At 41.2% G+C, this 25,626-nt stretch overlaps 3 protein-coding genes across 7 annotated transcripts; 2 read left to right on the top strand and 1 right to left on the bottom strand.

Annotated features, from left to right (window-relative positions):
• Nucleotides 1-1,026: 1,026 nt before the first annotated feature.
• On the bottom strand, nt 1,027-13,027 carry LOC109635232 (transcription initiation factor TFIID subunit 4). Of its 2 annotated transcripts, none has more exons than XM_020096277.2 (15): nt 11,950-13,027; nt 9,838-9,992; nt 8,806-8,925; nt 8,082-8,237; nt 7,818-7,940; nt 7,508-7,597; nt 6,622-6,849; nt 6,405-6,528; nt 5,922-6,039; nt 4,170-4,339; nt 3,926-4,056; nt 3,683-3,808; nt 3,412-3,468; nt 3,207-3,326; nt 1,027-3,095 (listed from the first exon to the last, which is right to left on the bottom strand). In XM_020096277.2, exons 1-15 carry the CDS (start codon nt 12,605-12,607, stop codon nt 2,928-2,930), a joined length of 2,544 nt encoding a protein of 847 aa, XP_019951836.2. In that variant the 5' UTR covers nt 12,608-13,027; the 3' UTR covers nt 1,027-2,927. The 2 variants fall into 2 exon arrangements, with proteins under 2 accessions (XP_019951836.2, XP_069383074.1); XM_069526973.1 differs by having other exon boundaries at nt 8,082-8,240; nt 11,950-13,014.
• A 637-nt stretch (nt 13,028-13,664) lies between these two features.
• On the top strand, nt 13,665-16,505 carry lsm14b (LSM family member 14B). Its single transcript, XM_020096285.2, has 8 exons — nt 13,665-14,093; nt 14,172-14,335; nt 14,449-14,578; nt 14,697-14,891; nt 15,047-15,133; nt 15,216-15,377; nt 15,582-15,717; nt 15,812-16,505. Exons 1-8 carry the CDS (start codon nt 13,973-13,975, stop codon nt 15,969-15,971), a joined length of 1,155 nt encoding a protein of 384 aa, XP_019951844.1. The 5' UTR covers nt 13,665-13,972; the 3' UTR covers nt 15,972-16,505.
• A 670-nt stretch (nt 16,506-17,175) lies between these two features.
• Nucleotides 17,176-25,331, top strand: LOC109635233 (SS18L1 subunit of BAF chromatin remodeling complex). 4 transcript variants are annotated; one of them, XM_020096279.2, is made up of 11 exons: nt 17,176-17,333; nt 18,138-18,214; nt 18,306-18,390; nt 18,697-18,829; nt 19,210-19,434; nt 20,151-20,315; nt 21,950-22,051; nt 22,570-22,662; nt 22,765-22,884; nt 22,988-23,115; nt 23,357-25,331. In XM_020096279.2, exons 1-11 carry the CDS (start codon nt 17,265-17,267, stop codon nt 23,381-23,383), a joined length of 1,224 nt encoding a protein of 407 aa, XP_019951838.1. In that variant the 5' UTR covers nt 17,176-17,264; the 3' UTR covers nt 23,384-25,331. The 4 variants fall into 4 exon arrangements, with proteins under 4 accessions (XP_019951838.1, XP_069383077.1, XP_069383076.1 ...); XM_069526974.1 differs by having other exon boundaries at nt 17,198-17,499; XM_069526976.1 differs by lacking the exon at nt 19,210-19,434.
• Nucleotides 25,332-25,626: the final 295 nt, after the last annotated feature.

Here is a 25,626-nt window from a genome sequence, read left to right as displayed (position 1 = left end):
TAAAAGTGCACCGAGTGAGTTCAGCTAAACTTTGACACATCTGACTAAACACTTGCATGAAAAAACAAAAGATTACAGCTGTAGAGTGGTATTTAAGAACATGGTGGATGATTGCAGTAATATAACAATATATCTTTAGTAGAAATAAAGAAATACTGCAGTAGAGAGATAGTCTGACCCAGAGATAAAAATCTTTCCATGAAAAAACATCCTTTGATTATGTTTCAAGGTTAAGGAAGGAAATCATGCGTAATGTACTGTTTCATCCAGCAGTAATGGGCTCCTAATTATTTTTTATTTTGAGGACTTGGCCTCATCACTCTCCCTCTGCAATGTTGATGAATAAGTTTTAATAGAGGAGGATATTAAAAGGGGAGTTTCTAGAGGAGTGTGTGCAAGAGGTTGTATTTTGGCAATTTGTGCAGCCACTAATGAGTCTGTTATAAAACAGCATTTCTCTTTTTCTGGCGTTTTAGTTATTATGGAGCACACAAGCTGTCAGAGATGATCACTGTGAAACATAAAGAATATATTTTCTAAGCACTAAGTGAAGAATGGAATCCTTGAAATGATCAAGTTTCATGCATTGATGAGTTGGAGCTCTTCCAAATTCTTCTGCTTCAGAGAGGGGTAGAATAGTTGAAGAGTCAGAATGTTTATTTTGGATTTTTTAGGAATCACAATGTAACTGGAAATGTCTGCGTTTGGAAGCAGTGACCAATTAAAATCTACCTCCCAGATGTATGATTAGATCTTGTCAGATCGAACTGCTTGAAAAAAATAAAATGATAAGACGCAAGCAGAAATTAAGAATATGTGGAATTGCTAGGATATGAATTATTGAGACTGATTTATGGATTGTAAATGGTAGATAAAATAAATTAGGATTAAATCCAGATTGATTATTATCACTTACTCTCTCCTGCAGGAAAAGTTCACTTCTAACCTCATTTACAAACAGTGCGAACATGACATTGAAAACTGAGCTCAATGCAATGATGTCATCAATAATCACAACAATCAGGATAAAAGATTTTTCTTTTTTAATAGAGATCATTCTCTCTCAAACCATTATAAAATAGCAATTCATTTATTTACATATAAACAAGTGGCTGTGCAAAATGTACATATTGGCAACAGAGCATCATACATTTGTCTTATTCGACAAATGTATGAATAATTCTACAAATTCTCTCATTTTAAAGTTGGCAACTGATAAATCTACAAATAGCAAACTTAAATATATACAGTCATAAAATCTGCCCATAAACATTCTCTTGTTAAACAACAAAGGGTATAAAGTCCAAAAATTATAATTATTAGAATAATGTGCGCTACAAATATAGAAAGCTATTAAGTGTGTATGTCTTTAGAAAACTGATCTATCAAAGTGCAGTCCACGTTTCTCCCAACGTGACCTCCATCATCCATTCAAATATAAAAATGTTGATGCTCAACTTCACTGAAAAATGTGATTCACTTAAAAGGTTTGTGATCAGAAATATTTTACTGGGATTTCTCCACATACCATTTCTCTAATTTCACATTATAGCATATGAGCTACACAGTGTGGATACTTTACATCACTAACAGCCACTTGAAACTTAATTAAGTAACATTAACCAATTTATTTTCAATGGTACAAAAAGAAAAGAACTGAATTGAGTCAATATCTTGCCCAAATGCATTTTAGCCAGAAGAAACATTAACATTCTGATTTGAAAAAAGGCTGAAGTTCTTTAAAAAACAGGAATATTACTTTATAGCTTTGATTATTAGTTTGAGAATAAGCATACCAATCCAAATCCTCAGTAATATTTTCATAAAGTGCACGGTTCATTATTCTTGGATCTTCTAAACACAAATGGCACCAGGATATTCAAAGAAAGAAAGTTGAATTGTGTACCATCACTTAAGAAATGAATGGAAACAGGCGGCAGGGGGAAATTAAAAACGACAGGGATGTTAAGTAAACGTAGTCTGTGCTGGACTCTGAATGAAAAAACATACACACTCAGGAACTCGCACAGTGAAAACACTGCAATTCAAATACCAGCAGATATCAACACCTGTGATTACACCATGTGTAATCATGTGGGATTAAACTATGATTGACATACATTATTATTTCCGTTTCCAATCAAGCAAAGACAAAAAAAAAAGAAAAAGAAGCGAACAACAAAATAAAGCATGCATCCTACAAATCTGTTGAGAGCTGATGGATAGATGAGCTGAAAAACACATTATTTGGCTAATTCATATGGCTTCATTTGAACAAGGCAACTCAGCAGAAGACATGATGGGTCATGGGAAGTGTCTGTGAAACAATCCACAGGCATTCAAACTGCAACAAAAAAAAGGTCTAACTGTGCGATAAATTAAAACCTCTGTTAAAAACTTAAATAAACGGAGTGTTTATGTTGTAATGGTCTAGAAAATTAGAAATACTGCAGTTTTGTGATATTAGGCTGCACCTGAATGTTGCACATTAATCTCAAATCGAACCATTATTCATTTCTACCCAGAAGTCAGTGCAATGACACTGAAAAGGCTTTTAAATCTGAAGAGCTCGGTTTGGTAAAATACTTTTTTTTTTCTCCTGTGCAGCGTGAGGCAGTGCATGAAGGAAGAGGGGCTGAGTGCAACTGGTCTCTGAAGAGCAAAGTGAGCTGAGAGGCTCACGCTGAAATCAGGGCCAAGTTTCAATATTTGCTCCATCTCTGTGCTGAAAACACAAAAGGGCTGTGAGCTGAAGAGGCTTTTGAAAGCAGACGTCTCCTCAGCGTTCCAGATAATTCACTTCCCACAGACACACGTCTCCACATTCTGCAGGGGTTGATCAAAGTACCAGCAGAGAGGGTCTGAGCTGACAGTCAACTCTGCTTTCTTAATGCCACTGAGTTAGACTAGTCATTTTAATGCGGGTGCTATTTGAGGAAGCCTTTATAGAGTAGGTGTGAGTGACTGGTCCCTCTTTCATTCTCCAGGCAGAAGAGCAGGTCCCTGAGGTTGACTCTGGTTATGCGCTGTCGCATAAACTGTCTGGAGCCCGCTCCACTGGAGCCCGCAGGCTGGCAGGGCCCTGACCCCGAGCCCTGGACGGTGAAATGGAGCAAACACAAGACAGACATTTAGTCGTTTAATGAGCTCTTTTGTGAATTTGAAAAAAAAAGCCTGTCCACATTAAATACTTCCATGTTCCTCACCTCTGCACTGGCACCTCTAACAGGAGAGTACATTTTTTGTTTTTTCCTTGGGCCAATCGCTGCCAGTGCCGTTAGGTTGGCTTCCCTCTGCCGGATCTGAGCCAGCTCCTGCTGCTGCATCTGGAGGACGAATCACACGGATCAGTCTCACAGTCCAACTCATCAGAATACAATCATATAGTCACTTACGGTAGCATATATTTACCTCTTTGGCCTTTTGTTTAAGTCTGAGCTGCTCCGGGTCCTCTTGTCGTGACCGAGACTGCGGTGATGTAGAGGACATTTTAATATTTCAAGATGGATATGTTCAATTTATTCAATCAATTGTTTTATTCATTCACTCACTCATCGTTAGCATATCTGCTCCCTCGCAGACGAGGAAATGTATATTAATGACACTGACCTGAGATCACTCACTCGCCTTCTCTAAGCAGTTATGACAGAATCGTATAGAGTTACTATACATAGAATCTTACCTTGGCAGCCTTCAGGAGGATCTCTCTCTCCTGCTCTTCCTTCCTCTGCTTCTCCGCCTGATCCAGCTGCTCGAAGAATTTGAGCTGGGTTCGCACATCGCTGACCTGCAGGTGCCGCTCATCCTCCTGAAGGTTAAATATATATAAAGATATAGAGAGGAAGAACAGAAAGACACAATATGAAGAAACTGAAGCAGAGCAAATGGCGACTGTCAGATTAAATAGATAGTAATTAACTTTCACCTTGAAAGTTACGTTCTTCTGCTGCGCCACTACTGACACCTTCTCCAGCAGGCACTGCAGTCGCTGCTGCGTAGCATGGGAAATGAAGTTGATCACATCTGAGCCCAACTCGCTGACACCAAACTTCTTACCTGTCACAATGAGATGGGGGGGATTAAGATTTGAGCAGAATGAGACAGAATCATCCTTTAACACCAGGAAACGAGCCGTACGCGTTTGTGTGTCTTCAGTTTGTGTGTCTCACCAATCTCGAGAGCTCTCCGGGTGAGTGAAGAGGTGGAGAGGAAGGCCTCATCCTTGCAGGATCGAGTCACCGTGCCGACAAGGTCAGAGTTGGTTGCTAAGATACGGGCACTCTCCTCCGACAAGTTGACTCCTGCCATGGAGGCCACGTCGTTGATATCATCATCATCCCTGAAAATAAATGGTTATCCGTTAAAAACAGATATCTCTACTTCATCTGTGTACATCGGTACTTAATAATCTCAATGGCTGTGCTGTTCTCTAGAACTCGAGAAAAATACCCACACGCCTACAAAAATATAAATACTCTTTTATTATTGAATTATTATTATTCACAGCAGGATCAATGCAGCTCATCATATAAATGTAAAACACAAAGATTTAAGCAATTCCTGAGGCCACTTTATTTTATATAGGATTCCAAAATTCAAAGCCCGGTGCTCCAAAGTCTCAGTATCAAATATCCATGGGACAAAGTATAGTATTTAGAGAAATTGAGTTCAATGTAATAAAAGAAAGAAAAAGTGGATCAATGTAAGACCATCTCATTTCTCTAAAGATCTTAGAATCACATAAAGCAGAGCGGACATATTTGTTACAGCACAAGAGTAAATCTCTTCTTGCACATCTCTTGGTTCATAAACAACAGAAAGCAAATAACAGCAGGCGTCTGGTGAGAAGAGTAATTGAAAGAATACATCTTTTAGACAGATGCTGCAGTTAACTCTGATTTGTCTCTGCAGTTTAAATGTCTGTGCCGACACGTCCTAGTTCTTCGCCAGTATATCCAAACACACAGTTGTCAATAAAATCATTGTTTGTTCGTTTTATCACAAGTAGGATTCTGCAGTTCGACTGTGCTAAACCAAGGCTGAGCAGAAACAATCACGTTACGGTGTCACAGTCCTACAGTATGAACCTTTGAGTTACACCTGTACAATCGAATGCACTTATTATTGTCTGCTGACTCATTTCTACTCATTGAAGCTTTACTCGTCTTTAATCGTTGTAAATGCAGAAATACAGTAAGTTCAGTTGGTCTTGACAGGGAGGAGTAAGTACCATGAAATATTACGCAAAACCACTGATGCTTACGAGGTCATTAATTCACATAATTACTGCATTAATTAGAAAATGTGTCAACAAACACAAGGGTAGTCGAATAGAAACAAACAATAAACCGGCACGCTCAAACCAAAAGAGTTTAAAAGTGCATGTGTGACTTATTTACACGACACAACAGCCCACTTAAGGTTTTACAGCTGCACCGTTGAATGAGCAATAAATATGGGATGTGTTTAAATGTCTGGTTCGACACTGGTGAGTCCATGTTCCAATAAATAAAAACTGAAAGCATTGAAACATATTCCTGAATTCTCTGTTTGACTTCTGGTAAATCAATACGCCGCAATTTTTAATTAAACCATTAATTGTTTGGGCGATAAAATGTCAGCAAATAGGGAAAAAAAATCTGATATTAAAAGATTATTTTAGCATCAGGTAAGATAAAAGTCAAGCTGCAAATCTTCTATGAGCTGGAAGTAGTGAATTCATTAAAATTACTAATAATAAGTGAAAAGGTGTCATATTAAATTTTCCGTTGTTTGATAAACTGATTCAATTAATGATCCCATGTATAAAACACATGCCTAATTTACATTAAAAAAAAGTTTATAATTATAAAAGAACATCTAAAAGTGTTGACTACTGGTGACCAATATTTATGCAGCATTTAATCAAATGTGAAACAAACCTGAAGGTTCCTCCTCCTGCTTCCATCAGCCTGTTTTTCTGAGCGGTAGTGAGAAGGGTCTGACTGACGGCCTGCACTCCTTTAGCCCCTGGAACAAACATGTGCCTCACACCTGGAACTAACAGAGACAGAGCTACGGTCAGATTTCTGCTGCTGAGACTAAGAAAATGTAGTTGCAATTTTAAAATTGCCTCAAACATGCATAACATGAATAAAATGATAACTTTGTCCAAGGATATATTTCTGCAGTTATAGACAGTATCCACACGGTGGCAGCCCTTCTGAATTGAACATAGTAAATGGGTGAACCGATGTATTTTGTGTGTTGTTCAGTGACTTTAATTCATTTGTTTAGCATCTGAATCTGTCCACCAATTCTCAATAGAGAACGTATGATACACGAAATAATAAAATAGCGGTCACATTCATTAGCCCTGACTTTACATTCCCACTGACATAGAAAAGTGTAAGAGGCTGTCACACCTGTCTGCAGCTGTTTGACAACCTGCGGCTGGCCCACGATGATGCGGCTATGAGGTTGCCCTCTGAGAGTTACCATGGGAGACTGAGCCATTGTCACCTGTGGCCTCACTACAGTCCCCTGTTGCTGTGGCAAGACACAAAAACGGAAGTGTAAACTTTTACACTTCTATCTGCATGCCCATCACTGAATTCAGATACTTAATAACAACAGTATTACCAGTGTTGATTTACTATGAGGTGTCTGAGTGAGGCTGATGACTGTGGTTTTGGTCGCGGTGGTGTTGGTGGCTACAGCTGTGGCAGTGGAGAGTGGAGGTCGCAGCACCACAGCAGTGAGGGCCTTGGAGGCTGCGGCAGCCGGCTGAGTGCTGGGCTGCGGCAGCAGACTCTGCTGAATGAAGGCCTCTGAGTCTGGGGTCAACTGACGCAGTGCAGGGAGACTTCTCTGCAGGCGGGCCGACAACAGACAGAGTAAATAAACAGCAGCTTAATGAGGTCTCCTTTAATCCACACAGGATACATTTTCAAAGAAACAGCGGTTCAAGATAAATGGTGCGGAGTATTAAACACTGTGCTGGAAACAAAAAGAAGAGGGAGGAAATGTAGTTTACTTTGCACAGTCTTTGTCTAGGTTTGTTTTAAATAAACCATTGAACATCCCACTGGCAAAACAGCAAAGGAGCTATTTGTAATGGTGATTGCTTAGCAGGATGTCCCACTGTTAGATCAGCCAGCAGGGTGGATGTGTTTTTATATTCATCTCATTTATTCAACTTTTTCCTTTAGATACTTTTATATGGACAGAATAATATAACAATTTCCAAATTTGTGATGAGGCAAATTAGTATTTTCTGTATAAATTGTCTGCCGTGTCTAACATCGTGTATATCTTTCTTTCTTGTTCTAGTACAAAAGCTGTTGTGGAACTGCAGTACATAAATTAACTAACTGTCATTCTGCAAGCTTCTGTTGTACGATGATGATTCTGCATATCAGGAAGTGATGTTAGTGGGATTGAGAGGACAGTTGAATAAATTACAAAGGTCTGCATTTCCACAATCTGTAACATGTTGTATATGTATATCTGCGAGTGCTGATCTCACCTTCAGGAAAGGCACAAGGTACGGCTGTGGTGACGAGTTCAGCTCTTTGTATAATCTACTGGTGAAATCTTCGGGCTCTATCTTTCCTTCCTGTTGTACAACACAAATGAAATGGTGAGAAAGTATGACCAACACACCCATTGGTGCATTTGCTATTTTAACAAAATGGGTGCAGGAAAGGAAAAAAAAAACTGTGTTGGTTTGAAACAACAAACATTTAAGTCACAGGGCCCAGAGATGGTGAGAGAAAGAGATGAAGCATATGATGGAAACATTAGAGAAAGTAAGAAAAGAAGGAAAAAAATTGTACCAGCAACTGTTTGACCAGCTCCTTGACGCTGGCTGTAGTCTCAGAGGACTGTTTTCCACTTGACGCCAGCTTGATCAGTGTGGATAAAAAGTTCCTACACTTTTTCACATTCTCAAGTGTCTCCTACAAAAACACAAACAGCATTTTTCTTCAACACACACATTTAATTTACAGGAGAAATATAGGGCACGACACAACACACTAGAAAATTACATATCTGAGTGGTTTATTGTGTAACTTTCAAGGTTAGTACTTCTCTCTTACCGCTGTGATAGCTATTGGAGCGACAGCGGTCCCAGCGGCCCTGAGGGGCCCTACCCTCTGTGTTACAGTTGTAGCTGCAGATCCAGGCTGTACAGTGGTGGACGTTCCTAGAGGCTGACCCGGGGTGGCGGCTGTTCCTCCCAGCATGATGGTGTTCTGCTTGAGTCAGTGAATATGCAGCCATGAGATGAGAGTTTGGAAAATAACAGAGTCAGAATAACATGTCTGTGAATTTTATTCTTCCAGGAAAGAGATAGATGTTTGCCTTGGTAGATATTTTAACACTTTGTGTTTAACATTAGACAGTTCTCCTCTTCCACCCCTACATTACAATAGAGCTCGCAACAACGTGATGGGCAAATCAGACAATGAAAACTAATGATGTTTTAGTGAATGATGCATAAACCTTTAATGAAAATTCCATGGCAACGAAGACAAAAAAATGATTAATTCAACCAGTAAGCAGACAAAAAGGCCTGATTTTCTAGCCTTGACATAAAACCTGCATTTCATTGCAGTTATTTGGCAAAACAAGCTGATAGCTAAGCCTTTTTTTTTTTTTTTTTAATCAAGCATTCAAATTCATTAAGGAAATCTATTTATTGGCATAAAGCCAGTCAGCAGGATATTCAGAGCAAATGGTTGGCTTTAAATTTGGAGTTTGCTGTCTTTATATTCTACACAGGTAATAACATACCCCAAATGGGATGTGTGGTGGCGTTACCTGTAGTACAGGCGGTCTCTGCAGTTTGGTGGTGGGCGTCACGGTGGTCTGGGCTGTGGAACCTTGTTTAATAATAGTGGTGGGGGCCACTGAACGAGCCAGCAGTGACGTGCCTGGAGCCTGGAGAACAGCAGGAGATATGAGAGGAGGTGTTATGCAAGACAATTAAAAAAACGAGTGCACTACTTAAGATTTAACTTTTTACATAATTGCACTTTTTATATGCTGCTTTTCAGTTTAGTAGCAAAGAAATGATTCTCATTTTTTTTTCAGTAAATTATTTTAAGCAGGTGTGGCAGTTTTTCCACTGACAGTTTTTGATCATTTCTTTCAGTTCCCCAACTCAGTTTAAAGTTGGATGCAGAACTTCACATATGCTCAATAAAACCTGTTCATTTAAATTGCTCCTTTACCGTTCAGCCAGATCATGCATGTGAAACCATCTGCCAAAATATAATGAAATCAGACTGCAAATTAAAATGAATTCAATCAACTAGGTGTCTTTGTTTAGAATTTATAGCAACATGTGGTTGATTTATTATTTATCAGACAGTAAAATTGTACATAATGTATCACACAGTGTGTCTAAGTTATGTATATGAAACATTTGCAGGGTGACAGTTTAAAGTGTGTTCTTTATTGTGACTGTGTACAATATTACTGTGATGGGAGGCTTGTGATATACTGCTCAGGTCGAGTGTTTCATTTTCCTGAATGATACCTAAACTCAGGAAATCAGTTGAGACAGAGAACAGATCTACCATGTATGCTTTTGTTTCTGTTTCAGTTAAAATCTGATTACTTCAGTGTGGGACTGACTAGTACAATTCTTCAGCAGTACATGTAACATAACACAAGGATGTAACTTTACATCATTTCCCAACTATAAGTGAAGATATTTTTACACTAAAATCCTGAATAAGTTAATCACTTTTTTAATTAAATCATAATTTCAAGTAAATCAGATCTGCGCATCACTATTAGTCACATTTTCTTTTTGCGACGCAGCCATGTGTTCGGCTGTCCTGATACCTGTAAAGAAGTGATCTGGACAGGTGGAGTGCTTGTGGGGGCTGCAGGTCGTGGTGTCATGGCGCTTTGCGACTGCGACTGAGCCTGCATCTGAGCCAAGGTCTGCTGGTGAATCATCAGCAGCTGCCCACTCTCACTGCGAACCAGGACCATGCCTGCAGGAGGCAAACGTCAGGGGGGTTAAGATGTCCTGATCAGTCTCATCAATTTACTGTATGGGCGTTTATGTAAGGAGTTTCTGTCATGAGGCGTTATGAATTATTCATGTGGGTCTTCCCCTGATCATATATACAGAGATTTCAAACCAGTCAGTCACAGATCAAACAACAAATCAAAAGCATTTCAAGCCCCAACACAGTGTTTAACTAGAGCCTGTCAACATCCTCATCTTAACAGCACAAAGTTAAACTTTACTCTTGCTGCCGAGTCTTTATTGTAGGTGTATGGTGTTTTGCCGGTCTGTTAACTAAGAGGTGATTCAATGTGTGATAAAACACAGAGCGTCAGTACACAGACAATACGGTACACTGACTGAAAAAGTAGTCTCAGGTTACAGAGAGGACATGCATGAGAATCAAGCAACAAAATAAGTGGTTTTGAGCTGAGTTGCAGAAGGATACATGTCATTAAAAGTTGTGCGCCAAAAAGTTGTTAAATGATGTTGTTTGTTGTGGTCTGTTTTGGTCAGAAAAGATCTGATTTCCTTTCAAAGACATAAATACTGCCTAATGCTAAATAATCATTATCCTGTTAAGAGCCTAAAGTTAAAAACAAAAGATGCTAATTAAAATTCTAACACAATCCAAGCTTAGAGACAAGTCTAATCATGAGTAAACTGTTTATAAGACACATGCTGGATAAAGAGTTTAAAGTAAATAGCTGTTTACTTGAGAACAATTTGATATTGTCTCTGACGAAACAAAGTAGTAAGAATCAATGGATTTGCAGGGCTCTTAATCACATCTGCAATTAGTACTTTGCACGTTTCTAATCAGCTGGTTGTGGCTCCAGAAGACAATCAATTCTGTGTCATATCTGATTATGATATTGTTGCTTGCAGCCTAAAGAGTCAATCCTGTCTGACTTGTTGGAGAAAACTCTTAACCCTCTTAAAGTGGTTGTTACTTAACCTGAGGGAGCTGGATGTTTTGGATATTTGGAGAATTGTGTCACCTATGCATTGAACCCTGTATTTCGCAGAAGTAAAAAGTGTAAAGTCATTATATTATCTTTTTAATTCTAGGTCACTACTCCTTTCTCCTCCAGGATTTAGTGCACATTATTGCCAAACCACAACGAGTGAAGCAACATATGTGGGCGACATGAGTTCGACGCAGGAAAAACTGAGACACCGAGTTTAGAAAAAGGGAAAACATGTGACTGGTTCTGTTCTGATGAGGTCATGAGGACAACTTTTTATGTCTGGACTGATGTGGGCAGTAGGGTAATTATGATGTTGATGCCATTTCTCTCTGTGGCGCAGGAGAAGTAGAACTGGTGGCGCACTTGGCGCAAGTGACAGACAAAAATTGATCATGTTTGCAGCCTAAAGAGTCTGACTTGGAGAAAACTCTTAACCCTCTTGAAGTGATTGTTACTTAACCTGGAGGGAGCTGGATGTTTGGGATAGTTGGGCCATTTTGTCATCTGTGCTTTTAACGCTGCATGACGCAGAAGTAAAAAGAGTAAAATCTTTATATTAACTTTTTAATACAAGATAACTTCTCCTTTCCCCTCCAGGATTCAGGAGAGCTGCAGAGCTGTGAGCAGCAGGTGGACAATGGCGGACAAACATCGGCATGTTTGTAGGGTTATCAACGTTTTTTAGTGCATATAGTTGCCAATCATAACCAAGGAAACGCCAAACGTGAAGTAACATTTGTGGGCTACATAAGTGGACACAGGAAAAGCTGAGACACTGAGTTTAGAAAAGAGGAAACCATGTGACTGGTTGGGTTTGGATGAGGCCATGAGGACAACACTATGTCTAGATGTGTGCAGGGGAGTAATTATAATGTTGATGCCATTGGTCTCTATGTCTCAGGAGAAGTAGAAAGAGTCAATCCTTGTTGGAGAAAACTCTTTATGCTCTTAAAGTGGTTGTTACTTTACCTGGAGGGAGCTGGATGTTTTGGACATTTGGGGGATTTTGCTGGGGCTGAGTAAGTCGAGGGGCCAACACCTGCGGAGCAATGGCTCGTACCCCCCCGGGAGTAGGAGCGGCGGCTATCGGCACTGAAGTCCTGGGGTTCTGCAGAACCGTCGGGCTCCTCACGGTCGAGCCCGTCGCTGCAGTGGAAGTCTGCACTACTGTCTTGGTGGAGTCCCACTTGTTGACAACAGATCCGGCCGGTGCTGTCACAGCTGAAGCGGGGTTCCCTCCGCTTTGCGAGGCGTTAGTGGGAGTTTGCATAGGCGGCCTCACAAGCGTGACCGTGGGGACAGTTTTCACGGAGGGCTGAGAGGGGATCACAGGGGAGGTCACGGTGGAAGAAGAAGTCCGTATAATGGCACCGGATGCCGCAGACACGGCTGCTGGGATAGGTCCGTTGTTTACACGAGTGACAGCTGTCTGCGTGCTGCTGACGGGGACGTGACACCTTACCACCACGGTGCCTCCATTCAAAGTTTCAACACCGGCAGCCGCAGGTTTCCCAACTCCGGCTGCTGCATCTGAGGCGACCGCGACGATTCCGCTCGCCGCCGCAGACTTGGGATGACTCTGCGCGGGTGTCATGCTGGGTCCCGCCGGTGATGGGGTCCCATCCATGCTCGAAAACGTGGGACCCCCACCCGCACCGCCAGTGACAACTCCGAGCACTCCTGTAACAAGGAGGGGGTGTCCGAAAACTCCGGAAACAAGTTAGCTCCAGCAACCAAAACAAGCTAACGTTAAGCTAACCGCAGCGGGCAGCTATCTTCCCCGCTTCAGCGAGCTTCTAGTTGAGAAAGTCCCATTCTCCGCCGCCCTGGACGGTTGAATCTCTATCTGTAGCCGAGTTGCGGACGCGTTTCGCCGCAGACTGGACCCTGACTGTCGCGTGGACGTGACGTGCTGCCGCTAGCTCGCACTCCGGAGACGTGTTCGCATCGCTCGCTACTTTTCCGCGCACCTCTCCGCCTAGTAAACACATCACCCAGCGACTCGCAGCCCGCCGCCATCTTTGACCCCCGGCTACGCTACGCTGCGTTGGACGCGTGTGCCGATTGGCCGCAGCCCCCGTGACGCGGCACCGTCGGGCGCTGTGATTGGCTCGTGCGGGGAGATAAATCCTGCAGTGTGGAGCGAACCACGGGAAAACAAAGCGTCTCCTCGCGGAGCTGCAGCTGAGGACTCCTCATCTCACCGAGGAAACTCTGTGGGAAAGTTTCTGCAACACGTCCCTGCAGAGCTGCACACTATCAAAGCATGAAGCAGTCACTGACTGTATCTTGTAGGACTCAAAATGGCTGCTTTCTTGCCATTTCTCGCTTTCAGACAAGCAGCAGAAACAGAATTTTGTTGACAAGCAGGTTTACGAATACAAGGACTTTGCTACGATGCATTTGTGCAAGTGTAGATATAAATGATCAAAGTTGCGAATTTATTTGTTTTGCACATCTTATAATTCATATTTATTTATTATAGTCATGTTCATACCTTTACTTTTGCAAACAACTACAATTTTGCACTTTTGTCTCTTTTGTTGTCATCTTTTGTATGTAGTCTTTTGTTCTTCGCTCTATGTGCACAATAATCTATTTATTTATCTATCTATCTATGTAAAGTGTCAGAGTCACACCTTGTTAATGAGGCCAGCAGCATCAATGTCTAAGTCTTGCAAGCGCATAAAAAGCAATTACCAGACGTGATATACTCAAGACGTATTGTCACCTAAACATTTATTTGCATCACTCGCTCAAACACAAATAAATGTCTCAAAGAATCATAACTAAATTAAATAATCGGATCTTGAGAGTAGATTGGGGCATGACGTCACTCAGCCAGGTGCGGTTCAGTCAATCAGTGGGCGTGGTTTTTAGTCACGTGTGCAAACCTATAAATACTTCCTGGTTGGACCCGTGGTGTGGACGCTGTCACACCATGTGAGGTGTTGGGAAGTTTGCACGCAGCAGTCCTGAGCATCCTGCAGCCATGAGTTCAGACAAGCCGTACATCGGCTGTAAAATAGGGTTAATCTCAAGAGCCCAGAATCGGTACGAGGGGATTTTGTACACGATCGATAAAGTCAACTCCACAGTGGTGCTGGCTAAAGGTGAGTGTTGACAAGCCTGACACATTCAGATATGGCTGTCAGTTTGCACACTTTTCTCAAATGTTGTATTTTCACCAGTGAAGTGCTTTGGAACAGAGGGACGACCCACTGACAGACCAACGCCACCCAAAGAGGATGTTTACGAGTACATCACTTTCCGGGGTAGCGATATTAAGGACATCACACTGTGTGAACTTCCAAGATCCCATCACGGCCTGCCTGCAGACCCTGCGATAATACAGGTATACTAGATCAGCATGGCTCACAGCCCATACAGTTAGATAACGTTAAAGTGGAAACTGTATATGAAGACCAATAAAATGTGAGTTTAATAGTTCTAACATCTTTTAATCAGTCATCCAGTGCAGGTCCTTCAGGCCTCTGTGCAGCTCTTGGACCATTTAGCCCCATGAGGATGCCCGCCTACAACCAGCTTGCTGCCAGCTCTCTACTTAATCAACAGTATGCTGCAGCTCTTGGCCTTGGTAAGTCAAAGAGCAAAAATTCCTAGTAAACTGATAACCCTACTTCCTTATTTTGGCTGATATCCCAGTATGCAACTTGTTTAAATACTGGAGTATTTTTGTTTTATTCCTCATGTAGGGCCTGTGCTTCCGGGCTTAAATATCAGAAGGGGCCCCATGGTGGAAAAGGCTGTTCAAACCCTTAATGTAGAAAGATACAGGCAGAGGGGAGGCTTGTCTGCATCCCAGGAGCAGGAGCAGTGGTGGGACAGGAGGTGTCCCCAAAGGACCAGAGTTGAGGTTTCCAGAACCACACGGGTCCCGGGAGCCATTTGTAAGCATGCACGATTGCAATGATAAAAGCTAAATACAATATAATATGTTCACAATTAATATTTAGAAACATGTTAGCATTGTGAAGGGACTTAAAGGGGATTCTTTATGTCTATTTGTGCACTTCCAAGTGATCTTCAATTTTTTAAATTTAAGCAAAGTTGAGCCAAGTTGTGCCCAGACCTCAACAGGAAACTCGGCTACAGAATGATGAAAATAGGCCACAACCCCGAAGAAGACAAGGTAATCATTAATGTACGTGTTTGTAGTCAAATCCTGAATTTTCTAATAATAATTTAACAAAAAAATATTTTGAAAATTCCAGGACCTCGGAGGCGCAGGAACCACAATAGAGGACAGTTGATGGCAGCGAATATTCCAGCTCCCACCCTGAAGTTTGACACAGACTTTGATTTTGATTCCTCAAATGCACAGTTTATAAAAGAGGAGCTGGAGAGGGAGGGGCAGGACAGGACGACTGTGAAAGGTTGGTTCAATGCACACAAATGCCTCAATTTTCATTTCCCCTGGCGTGTGAAGGTGTACAGTCATTGCTCCTTGTTGCAGGTCTGCTCAGAATAACCTAAATTGTAGGTGTAGTAGCTCAGCGGCAGATTTGGTCAATGTAGTGACAGTTACAGCCATTTTGCATATTGCCTCCAGGGTCCATGACACGAGTTTCTGTCTGCAGATGGAAATCATCAGGTAGAAGAAAAGGAAAAGGAGGAATTGCACTCAACAGCAGAGGATGATCCTTTTGGACCAAAATGCTACTATGACAAAGCAAAGTCCTTCTTCGACAACATCCCATCTGATAATATGTTCAGGTAAACATCTGGTGTTTTTTTTATCATAACACAATTTGGGTCTGTTAGTAGATCTACAGTTTTGTGCCTATTTTCTGCTGTCAACCTGTTTCAGATTAACATGGGCAGAGGAGCGGAAGCGCAATCTGGAGACTTTCGGGGTCCCTGGATGGTTTCTGAGGGGCCGTGGCTTCAGAGGTGGATACACTGGACCAAGAGGACGGGGCTCTGCTCAGACTCGACCTTCTTACAGAAGCAGGAGTGGACAGCTGTAAAGGTCAGCATATGATACCAGGGCACTAAAGCAAAAAACCTCTTGTGAATATTTCCCTTACTGGGGCTGTTACCATGTACCAGTCTCTCTGTGTTTTTGTCATAACGCGCAATATGAGCAGCTCTGTTGACAGTGCATGAAAAATTATTTTTGTTTTTCCACCTTAGTCAGGATCCTGCATCCATAGATTTATTTTCATCTGTCTCCAGTTTGCATATGGATGCATTGCACTTGCAATTAATCTTCCCCTCAGGATATTTGCCTGAATATTTTTTTTCAATTATTAAATGGGGAATTGAATTTATTTTTGTTTATAATTTCACTCCTAAAATTGTTTTTTTTTTCATGTTCAAAGTAAGTATCGCATCTTGAATACTCATCATAATTTGTAATTATATTTCATAAAATGTAAATTGTGAATATTAACATAAAATGAACTGAACTTAAATGTATTTAAAGGTTATATCTTGGTCACTGCTTTATTCTGTTGTATTGAATCAACAAGTGAAAATGTTAATAAAGGGGAAAATGCTGATCCGCTTGTCTCACGTTCTCTGAGGCTACTACAGTACACAGTTCATACAGGTCATATCAATAAATGGAAAAGTTGGGTGGAACCATAAAGCTCATATGTTCTGTTGCAGGCAGACACTTAACTCGTATTTTGCTCAGGAGAAGGTAACGTTTTTTTGTTTTTCACCCTTTACATAAAACAAATGCAGTCTGATTATGGAAAACAAAATGTATTGCTGCAGAAACTTCATATGAAAACTGAGCTGAAGTTCTGTGTGTGGTGTTGTAAAAATTGGTTTGAGACGGGTTTGAGACGGGTATCATAATATGACATTTTTCTTTTCTTTCTATATGTGCTAAAAAAAAAACTTTTGCAGCCACTTACCCCAATTGCTCTTTGGAGGTTTTGCGCACAATATGGACTGATTGACTCTCATGACTCAAAGGGTACCTCGTCTACAGTGCAGGAAGCTGGTAGGCTACTCACTGTCTGGACTATACCACAAACAGAGGGAGAGGGATTTCACTCTAGCATGTAGCAGTTAAATAAATATAATTATTTGCATGCACACCACGAACAACACATCCAGCATCATTATATCTTTAATTGGATTCAGAGGCTTTTGCTGTTTTTCAAATTTCCTTCCCTGATAACAGAAGGCTGGCTTTGTCAATACCCCTATTTCCCAGAAATGGAGAAACTACCCAACCAAATAGAGGGCAGCGCTCAATATAATAAATATTCGAGTAAAAGAAGCGCTTTTATTTCACATATGACAAAATGTCGGTGGCGTTTTCGTCGGCGCGTCCTAGGAGTAAAGGGGAGGTGACGCAGCAGACGATCCAAAAGGTAAACCACAATCCGGACGCACGGACGTGGTGTTGTTGGATGCTCCTGTCCGTCGGTGTGGATGGATGGATGGATGAGGGGAGTGACAATCCGTCGCCAGTGCAGTGAAAGTGGTGAACATCAGAAGAAATGGCAACTGGTATAGTAGCGTTACAGTCGAGTGCAGGTGCAAAGCCAAACAAAGCCAAGACGGTGCCGGAGGCGAAAGCTTTTTACGCACAGCTCTCAGGCGGGTTCCTTGTGATGCTGCAATTCTGGCGTTTGTTCCTCAACAAATTAGTGTTTAATTGTATGTGAAATCGATCAGATTTAAATTGTTTGCACATTTTAAATCACAGCGTATTTGCTGGATTGTACGGACGCAATGATTAAAGGTGCATCAGCAGACAGCGTCTCATTTGATCGTGAATATTATTGTGGACACTCGCTTTATTGGAAGAAAATCTGTTAGTGTGTGTAAAGGCAGGGTCGTGTGGGGTGGAGAGAAACTGAGCAACGGCACAATCATCTCCTGCTGCTTTTACCCTTGACTGAAACATTCTGTTAAAAAAAGGCACTACTCATCTATGAAAGTAGATTTCAAGCGGTGTCCTAAATAAAGACTGAGAGGCTGCTATTTGATTTGATTTCATTACGGAACAAAAAATAGATAAAACTGACCCAGAAAAATGTTCCAGTCTGGGTGAAGTTCTCAGAATCGGGAACATCATCACTGTAATGTCTTAAAATGAAGTATTATTGTGTATAATGGAGAATGCACTATGCCTTCAGACACAACTGCAGTTGTTTTATTGTCTCCCAAAGATGCTGGATGAAAATCATTATTTAATACAATGTATAATGGATTACCAAAGCAAAGGGAAGACGGCTGAATGCACACAGTAAGTCTCACTTTTCTCCCTCCCTGACCAATGCCTTGCAAATGTCCCATTAAAGCAAATGTGATGAACTAAAGCTGGTGTGTTTTGAAAGGTATCAGCAGGTCCTGCACAGAAACCTGGTTTACTTGGCCACAATAGCAGATTCAAATCAGAACATGCAGTCACTACTTCCTGCGGTGAGTCCTTCAGGAAAAATTCTCTCAGCAAACCATTTCCATCATATTTTCCTTTATTGTTAAATTAATCTGTTCCATGGCATTAAAGGAAGTTGGAACAAGTTACTCACTTTCTGTTTTCCATGTACTTTGTCCTCTTTTATTCTAAATGTGTACATCACTGAGTCAATACAGGAATGAGTAAAGGAAAATATGTTCAGAAAAGCAAATATAGATGCATACTTTGTAAAACAAATCTTAATGACCACATTGTCATTCAGTTGTGTCTGCCAATAAAGTTATTAAATGTGCATCTCGACCTGTTAGCCTCCCACTCCCAGTATGTCCATTGGTCCTGGAGGGATGGGTCAGAGTGGGGGACACGCTCAAAGCAACCTCAACGACACCATGGCACCAGGATTGGCCCCCACATCGATGATGCAGAGCCAGATGAGCAATGGTGAGAGTTCAAACTTGGTGTGTGCACACATACAGCTCCATGTTGTTGTCCTTGTTTGAACCTCACCTTGCCGCATGTTGGTCTGAAGATACAATACCATGTCCTGTCTGTCGTGCTGTTGTATCTGCCTCTCCTCTTTACTGCCTGCGTGTCTATGGTCTCACGTTCATCTGACAATCTGATAGTGTATTTGCAGGAATAGCAACCTTTGCTTCCTTTATTTCCTCTCATCCTTATCTAAACACATCATTAACACTCATCTCAAGAATCTATCCTTGCATAAGGTCCTGTTAAAGATGAACTGAATGTGGGTCCATGATTAATGTGGTAGCACATGGGAACGAGTGCTGGCTGCTCTGACTGTGCATGTGTGTCGTCAGGCCCAGGCCATGCCCCCATGCAGCAGCAGTCTGGTCAGACGCAGTCGGCCCTTCCCTCGACATCCCTCAGCCTGCCAGCCAGCAGTTACGGTGGCTCGGCCTCCGGCTACAGCCATGCTGCCCCTTCCTCCCAGGGCAGCATGATTCAGGGCCCTGGTCCTGGTTATGGCTCTTCCTCTTCCTCCTCCTCCTCCCGCAACAACCTCAACATGCAGTCCAACCAAGGTGAGCCAGGTGAAGAAGAGCCCAGTAATCAGATTTTTAATGGAAGGGAACAGTAACAAGATGCCTAATTTTATTTTGGTATGATACAAGATTTGGGAATACGATATGACAGGAAGGGAGTGATGAAAATAATGTTCAAGGTTGAACCATACAACCATAAACTAGTTGGATGATGAAAATATCTCCCAATGCGACCATGACAAACTCCCCCTTGATCTTTCTGAAACGCATTTGCTTACCTGGATACACGCATTCATCAATCTGTAAATCCCGACCAGTCAATGCAGCGTAACAATCAAAAACAGCCAGACACATTCAGTTTATCAGAGGTGTGCTGCCTCCTCCCTTCTTCCTTCTGCTCCAGGCTTTACCTCTTCTGATCTCTGACCCCTGACCCTGAGATGCAGCCCTCCTCTCCCTGGATGTCTGTGTGTATTTCCTGCACCTCTGTTTATGCACTGACTTCCCTGGCTTTGTTTGCATTTAATCTCCAGAGCAGCATCTTGGCCACTGATTGCTCTGGACCCATTTTGGCTTTATCCCTGTGCCCTTATTGGCATGGCCCTCCTTCTACACTTGTTTATTTGTCAGTGTAATTTTGCACAGCCTTAGTTCCCTGAATGTTGTGTATGCTGTTGAATACTGAAATGTGCATAGAGTTTGTCTGTGTGTATTAATGTATGAGATCTCTCCACAATCCCACCTCCTTCCTTTAGTCTCCATGATGCAACAACAATCTGCCACTCCGCATTACTCCTCAGCTCAGGCTGGGGGCCAGCACTATCAGGGACAGCAGGCCATGGGCATGATGGGTCAGGGCAGTCAAGGAAACAGTTTGATGAGTCAGAGGCCCATTGGATCCTACCGCTCTTCACAGCCAGGTAGGTGGTCCATGTTATTTTGGTTGAAGGAGACATATCATGCTCACAATCAGGTTCACATGTTCCTCATACTGTCCGTCGCTGCAGCTCCTCTTTTCATCCTCTGCCCAAAATGCTTGGTTTTAGCTCCCCTACCTTAATTTGTATGGGGACGTGCCAGACTACCTGCCCGATTGTACATCATGCAAATATTACATGACTTCACGATTCCCTAGAAGTATCGGGCGGACTGCTGATGACGCGCCTCAGTGTTTTCTCTCTCTTTTCACACTTTTAACACACACAAAAACCTTTTTAACACACAAGAGGAAAGAAAATCTAAAAAAGCACAATATGTCTCCTTCAAACAGTGGGCTTGGTTTGTTTGTGGTGTGTTTGAGTGACTACATATGTTGGTGGATGGATGTGACTGTTGTCAGAACTACTGTTTTCTGTCCCCTGATAAGTATTTTAATTGCATCATGGTATTAATTAGTAACCATAAAGTGAGAGCAATATTAAAAGTGTACTAATGAATCCATCCCAGCTGCCTTCCTGCTGCTTTAAGAGGTAGCCTGGCGATGTATCACTCACATCACATTAAGTTCCTGTCTTTGTAAATCACTTAACGTGTGCTGTGTCAGCGTGTGCCTAATAATAGCTGCACCCTGCCCTGTTATATCTTTTGAAGACGAGACACATAGTAGCTCTGATGTATAAAAAGAATTGAATACTGTTTCCAGAGCAACGGGCCATGGTTGTGAGCCCTCATTCAACCTGGTGCCCTGTTATCCCTGCATGACTGGGTGATGTAGGCCCAAATAGAGCCGCGCTTCAGAATTGTTTCGTCCATTGTTAACCTAGGTGACTTGTCCAGCCTCATCCCTGATTGGTTGTGGGTCTGTTGCTAGGGTGTCTGTATCAACTGTGGCTCCTTGGTCATATTGGGACATGTCAGATAAGTGTTTTTTTGCCATCGCTGCTGAGGTTAAGATGAAAATGCTTTTGTTTTCGTCCTGTAGTTAATGTCTGTATTTGTACACTATTTGGTCCTTCGTGGTTTAGAGAGAAGATTAGGCTGTGCCTGGGTCTTTTGCTGCATATTCCAGAGAGTTTTATTTTGTTCTGTTGGTTTTGTGAGTACTTTTAGATAAAATTGTAAAGGTAGAGTGAAGGAGTGGAATCTGGAGTTTCTGCACACCACCATCAAGCAGAGAACAGATGCTCCCTGATAGCTGGCTTTCTGCAATCCTCATTTTTCCTTCAAATTACATCTTGTACAATTTTTCCATGGAATTATTTATTGAAATTGTTCCACTTTAGTTAGTGTCTCTAAGTTTGTGTTGGTCAGAATTTGTCATATTTTTATCACACCCCCTCCACTAAAATGGTCCAATATAAAATTGTAATAAAATATTTAATATTAATCTATAATACTATCATTTGTTAATACTATCATCCCGTTTTGCCTCAAATATAAATGATGACTCCTAAGAAGGTTGTCAAATAACAAAACAAAATTGTCTGTTGCAACTTTTCTCATTATTAATACACACACATGCTCACACACTCCTTCAGAGAATCTAAATTGTGATCTGGCGCATCCCCGTTAGTCTCCAACTGTTTAACCATTCGTGGTGTCGCCTGTCTTGCAGGATCTGCACAGCAGTACATGGGACAAGACGAGTTCTACGGAGAGCAGTATGGACACACTCAGAGCTCCAGCGAGCCCATAAACCAGCAGTATTACCCTGATGGTAATCATGCACATCCATAAACTTTACACACACAGCTCTCAAACATACAAATCCCCATTATAGGTGATGCCATTTCCTTTTACCGCAAGCCCACAGGCCTGAGCCTTATTTACGACCGTGCTGAAGCTTCCACTCTAATGCCCAGTCATTGTCCTTTTTACCTTAACTGTGGGAGATGAAAAGTATTGAAAAGAAATTGCAAAAGACTAACATTGGTCTTAATTATTTTTTCTCCCACTGTGTCTGTGTCCATACTGTCCCCTTTGGTGTGCCGGAATTTCAGATTTCAGTCAGTTCTGTAGCAGTTGTGTTTAGGAGAGAATGCATTTTTAACCCGGGGTGTTTCTTTGTGCTTTGTGCATAATGCTGAAGTGAGACGCCTTGTAAAATGTCTGTGGTTGTCACTTTGTTTTTACCTGTGGGAACATTTCACATTGTTGGTAATGTCTCTTCTGTGTGTAAGTGGATTTTATCTTTGCGGAGGAGTTTTTGCATGTGTTGAATCATGTTCTCTGCAGGTCACGGAGAGTTCTCATATCAGCAGTCTTCATATGGCGAGCAAGGCTACGACAGGTCATTTGATGAATCCTCACAGCACTACTATGAAGGAGGTAACAGCTTTTTTTGTCTGAGGGCTTTTTAACCAAAACTTTAATAAAGGACTAACTCACAGATGTAACAGCTGACAGATGCTTATGCATGTGCACCTCCAGGTAACTCTCAGTACAGCCAACAGCAAGCCCAGTATCAGCAGAGCTCTGGCCAGCAGCAGCCCTTCAACCAACAGCAGTACTCGTCTCAACAAGGATACACAGGACAGCCACAGGGATACGGTTAGAAACATCTATCGACTACAGTATTTTGTGCATTCAAACAAACAAACATAAATGTGTAACAGAATGAGGTAGTAACTTGAGTGTAACCGCTCCTCTACAGGATCAGGCCAGGGTGGATCCTCCCAGTATGCTCAGTATCAACAGGGTCAAAGCCAACAGTATGGTTCCTATCGCTCGTCCCAGGGTGGCCCTGGTGCACAGACGCAGAGGCCCTACGCCTATGAACAGGTACATGAGTAATATCTTTTAGTAATTTATTAAAAATTAAAAACATAATTGCTATTTGTCTTTTTCTTACCACAACAGCTTCATGCCATTATCTGATTTTCCATGTTAAAATATTTGCTAATGTAGGTGCAAACTGTATAACAAGAAATAAAACCTTTCTTGATCTAGACTAAGTTTTCTAACTCAAATATTTGTGTGAGATCCAATCCAGCCTGTCAGTGTGAATCTTCTTACATTGCAGGGTCAGTATGGAAATTATCAGCAATAAAAGCAGCACATAGTTTCCCCGCTGGAAGAAAAGATGAGACGCGCTGTGGATTAGAAGACCTGCCTGCATCAGATTCATCATCCTTTCATTACGGCATTGATTTTCATTTTTATAGAGTAAGAAAAATTGCTTTTTTATCAAGTAGCGTATAGAAACAAGGCTAAGGTTAATGTCGACTTTTCATATGGAGGAATTTAAGAACTTAAAAGGAGCAGTTACGTCATTAGATTAACCTCAGCATCCAGCCTATGTCCTTATCTTCTTTCTGTCTCTTTGCCTTTCACTTGTCTCTGTTCGCTCATCTTTATCTCATCCTCTGCTTTTATTTCACTTAAGAAGCCTTTTTTTCTTTTTGTTCTTTTTTGGTGCACAGAGACATGAGTCTGTGGTTTGAGAGACTGTGGCTATAAAAAGCAAACTGGCCTTGAGCGAAATGCTCCTTAATATATATCTAATAGACTCGGTCCAGATTTGCTTTGACTCCTGTCGACTCACTTTTATATCTCAAGCTGATGGAAATGAATTCTATGAAGGTGAAAACCTGATTTGATCAGGGTGGTTTGTCTGTGTTAGTTGAACTGTGACGTGTTGCTGTGTGATCTAACATTACGTGTTTTCACTCTACATATGTCTACATGGTTGACAGCTGACTGATCAAGACTCAAGTGTGTTTATCATTGTCCCTGATGATCAGACGCTGTGGTTGTATTTATGACTCTTATATATGAGCTCAGAGGTGTTATACTAAAATTCAATAAGGATTTTACATTACATTACCACTTTGTCTCGCACTTTAATTTATAGTGACAGTATGTGTATTATTTGATATTTCATATTCTAGTGCAATTCAGCCTGTTTTATTTTATTTCTTTTTTTTTTAAACGAATGATCCTCAAAAAGCCAAAGTAACACAGGAACAGAACAGTAACATGTCCTGCACCTCCGCTTCAAAAAGTGCAATACACTCAGTCAGTCATGTTGAGGTTGGCTCTTATAAACTTTCACTTTATGTTTGTAATGTCTTGTCTTATAATCATGACAGTGACTATGTTTATTTCATGTGATGGAATGTGTTTTTGAAGCATCATATTTAAGAAATGTATTTAAGTTATTTATGTGTCTTCTGAACAGAACAAAACTCTTCCCTTCAGCTTTTTGTCAGTTAAAACTTTAGCGATCATCTGTAATGTATTAGATGAAGGAAGTAATGCTAAAAATTGGACAGAGGGGTATATGAGGTTAGTTTTTATTTTTTAGATGGTGTACAAGCACACTTGCCTTATTTTACATATGTATTTATTTTATCATCTGTCTGTCCATCATTCTGTGATTTAATAAATAGGCATATATTGTGATGTATTGATTTAAAAGAAATCAGACACGCATCTGGTCACTTTAACTGTTTCCTCCAGTTAAATCAGTAAAATTGATTATAAAGGATTATTTGTGTGAGTTCAGCTTTGCAGTATATCCTGTAGTAACTCTGCGTACCTCAGTGGGGAATGAACACAACAGATGCAGTCAGTTTGCAGGGTTAATCGAGAATGAGAGATACCTGGCTGTCAAACAGCTGAATAACAATGTACAACTCAAAAGTGACAATCACAGGCTTCTCTGTACTACAATGAATCTGTGTCAGTGTTTCATTTTACTGTGACCTGAACATGTACAATATGACAAGTATTTTCCTGTTCTCTGTCGTGTGTTATCACTGATGTGGCTTGTATGCCTATGTTTGTGTGTGTGTGTCTGTGTTTGCATGTGTGGTAAAGAGAGAGAGAGAGCGACAGAGAGAGTGATAGAGAGTAAGCAGGAGGAAGCCAAGTTTGGTGTGTATAATCCAAATATGAATCTTATCTACTTCTCTATTCTAAGATTGCTTTGCCTGATCTTTTCTGCTGTCTTTTGTTACTGTTTGTTATAGAAAAATAAATTGACATTCACCTTTTGTACGTCTGCATTTTGTGTATTTGTTACAGAAATGTCACAAGTCACATGTAATAGTAATGTCGGAATTCTTACCACACTTAGTATAGTTAGTATAGTTAGTATTGCTTATTAGTATAGTTAGTAGTATGTGTGTGCTGTCAAGATCTTGTTTGTTTACTTATGTTCTTCATTCAGGGTTTCCAGGTTCAGTGGATTAAGCGGGGTATTTAATCTAAATAATCAAAAAAGATTGAGAAGAAGTACACATTTATTTAATCTCACCCGTTCTCCAGAAGTCATTAATTTTCATCTTA

Source organism: Paralichthys olivaceus, chromosome 6 (genome assembly GCF_024713975.1).
Source record: "Paralichthys olivaceus isolate ysfri-2021 chromosome 6, ASM2471397v2, whole genome shotgun sequence".
NCBI classification, from domain to species: Eukaryota; Metazoa; Chordata; class Actinopteri; order Pleuronectiformes; family Paralichthyidae; genus Paralichthys; species Paralichthys olivaceus.
This window is presented reverse-complemented; position numbering and strand designations above follow the sequence as displayed.

What these genes read in the sequence shown, in the direction of transcription:
- LOC109635232 (XM_069526973.1), bottom strand. Translation starts at nt 12,607, where the DNA reads ATGGATGGGACCCCATCACCGGCGGGACCCAGCATGACACCCGCGCAG. An exon ending in TGTCAAACAGCTGCAGACAG is followed by an intron (nt 6,040 to 6,404) that starts GTGTGACAGCCT and finishes TGTCTCTGTTAG; the next exon opens with TTCCAGGTGTGAGGCACATG. An exon ending in CCGGAGAGCTCTCGAGATTG is followed by an intron (nt 4,057 to 4,169) that starts GTGAGACACACA and finishes TCATTGTGACAG; the next exon opens with GTAAGAAGTTTGGTGTCAGC.
- lsm14b (XM_020096285.2), top strand. Translation starts at nt 13,973, where the DNA reads ATGAGTTCAGACAAGCCGTACATCGGCTGTAAAATAGGGTTAATCTCA. An exon ending in CAGACCCTGCGATAATACAG is followed by an intron (nt 14,336 to 14,448) that starts GTATACTAGATC and finishes TCTTTTAATCAG; the next exon opens with TCATCCAGTGCAGGTCCTTC. An exon ending in CCATCTGATAATATGTTCAG is followed by an intron (nt 15,718 to 15,811) that starts GTAAACATCTGG and finishes AACCTGTTTCAG; the next exon opens with ATTAACATGGGCAGAGGAGC.
- LOC109635233 (XM_020096279.2), top strand. Translation starts at nt 17,265, where the DNA reads ATGTCGGTGGCGTTTTCGTCGGCGCGTCCTAGGAGTAAAGGGGAGGTG. An exon ending in CGCAGCAGACGATCCAAAAG is followed by an intron (nt 17,334 to 18,137) that starts GTAAACCACAAT and finishes TGTCTCCCAAAG; the next exon opens with ATGCTGGATGAAAATCATTA. An exon ending in CAACATGCAGTCCAACCAAG is followed by an intron (nt 19,435 to 20,150) that starts GTGAGCCAGGTG and finishes TCCTTCCTTTAG; the next exon opens with TCTCCATGATGCAACAACAA.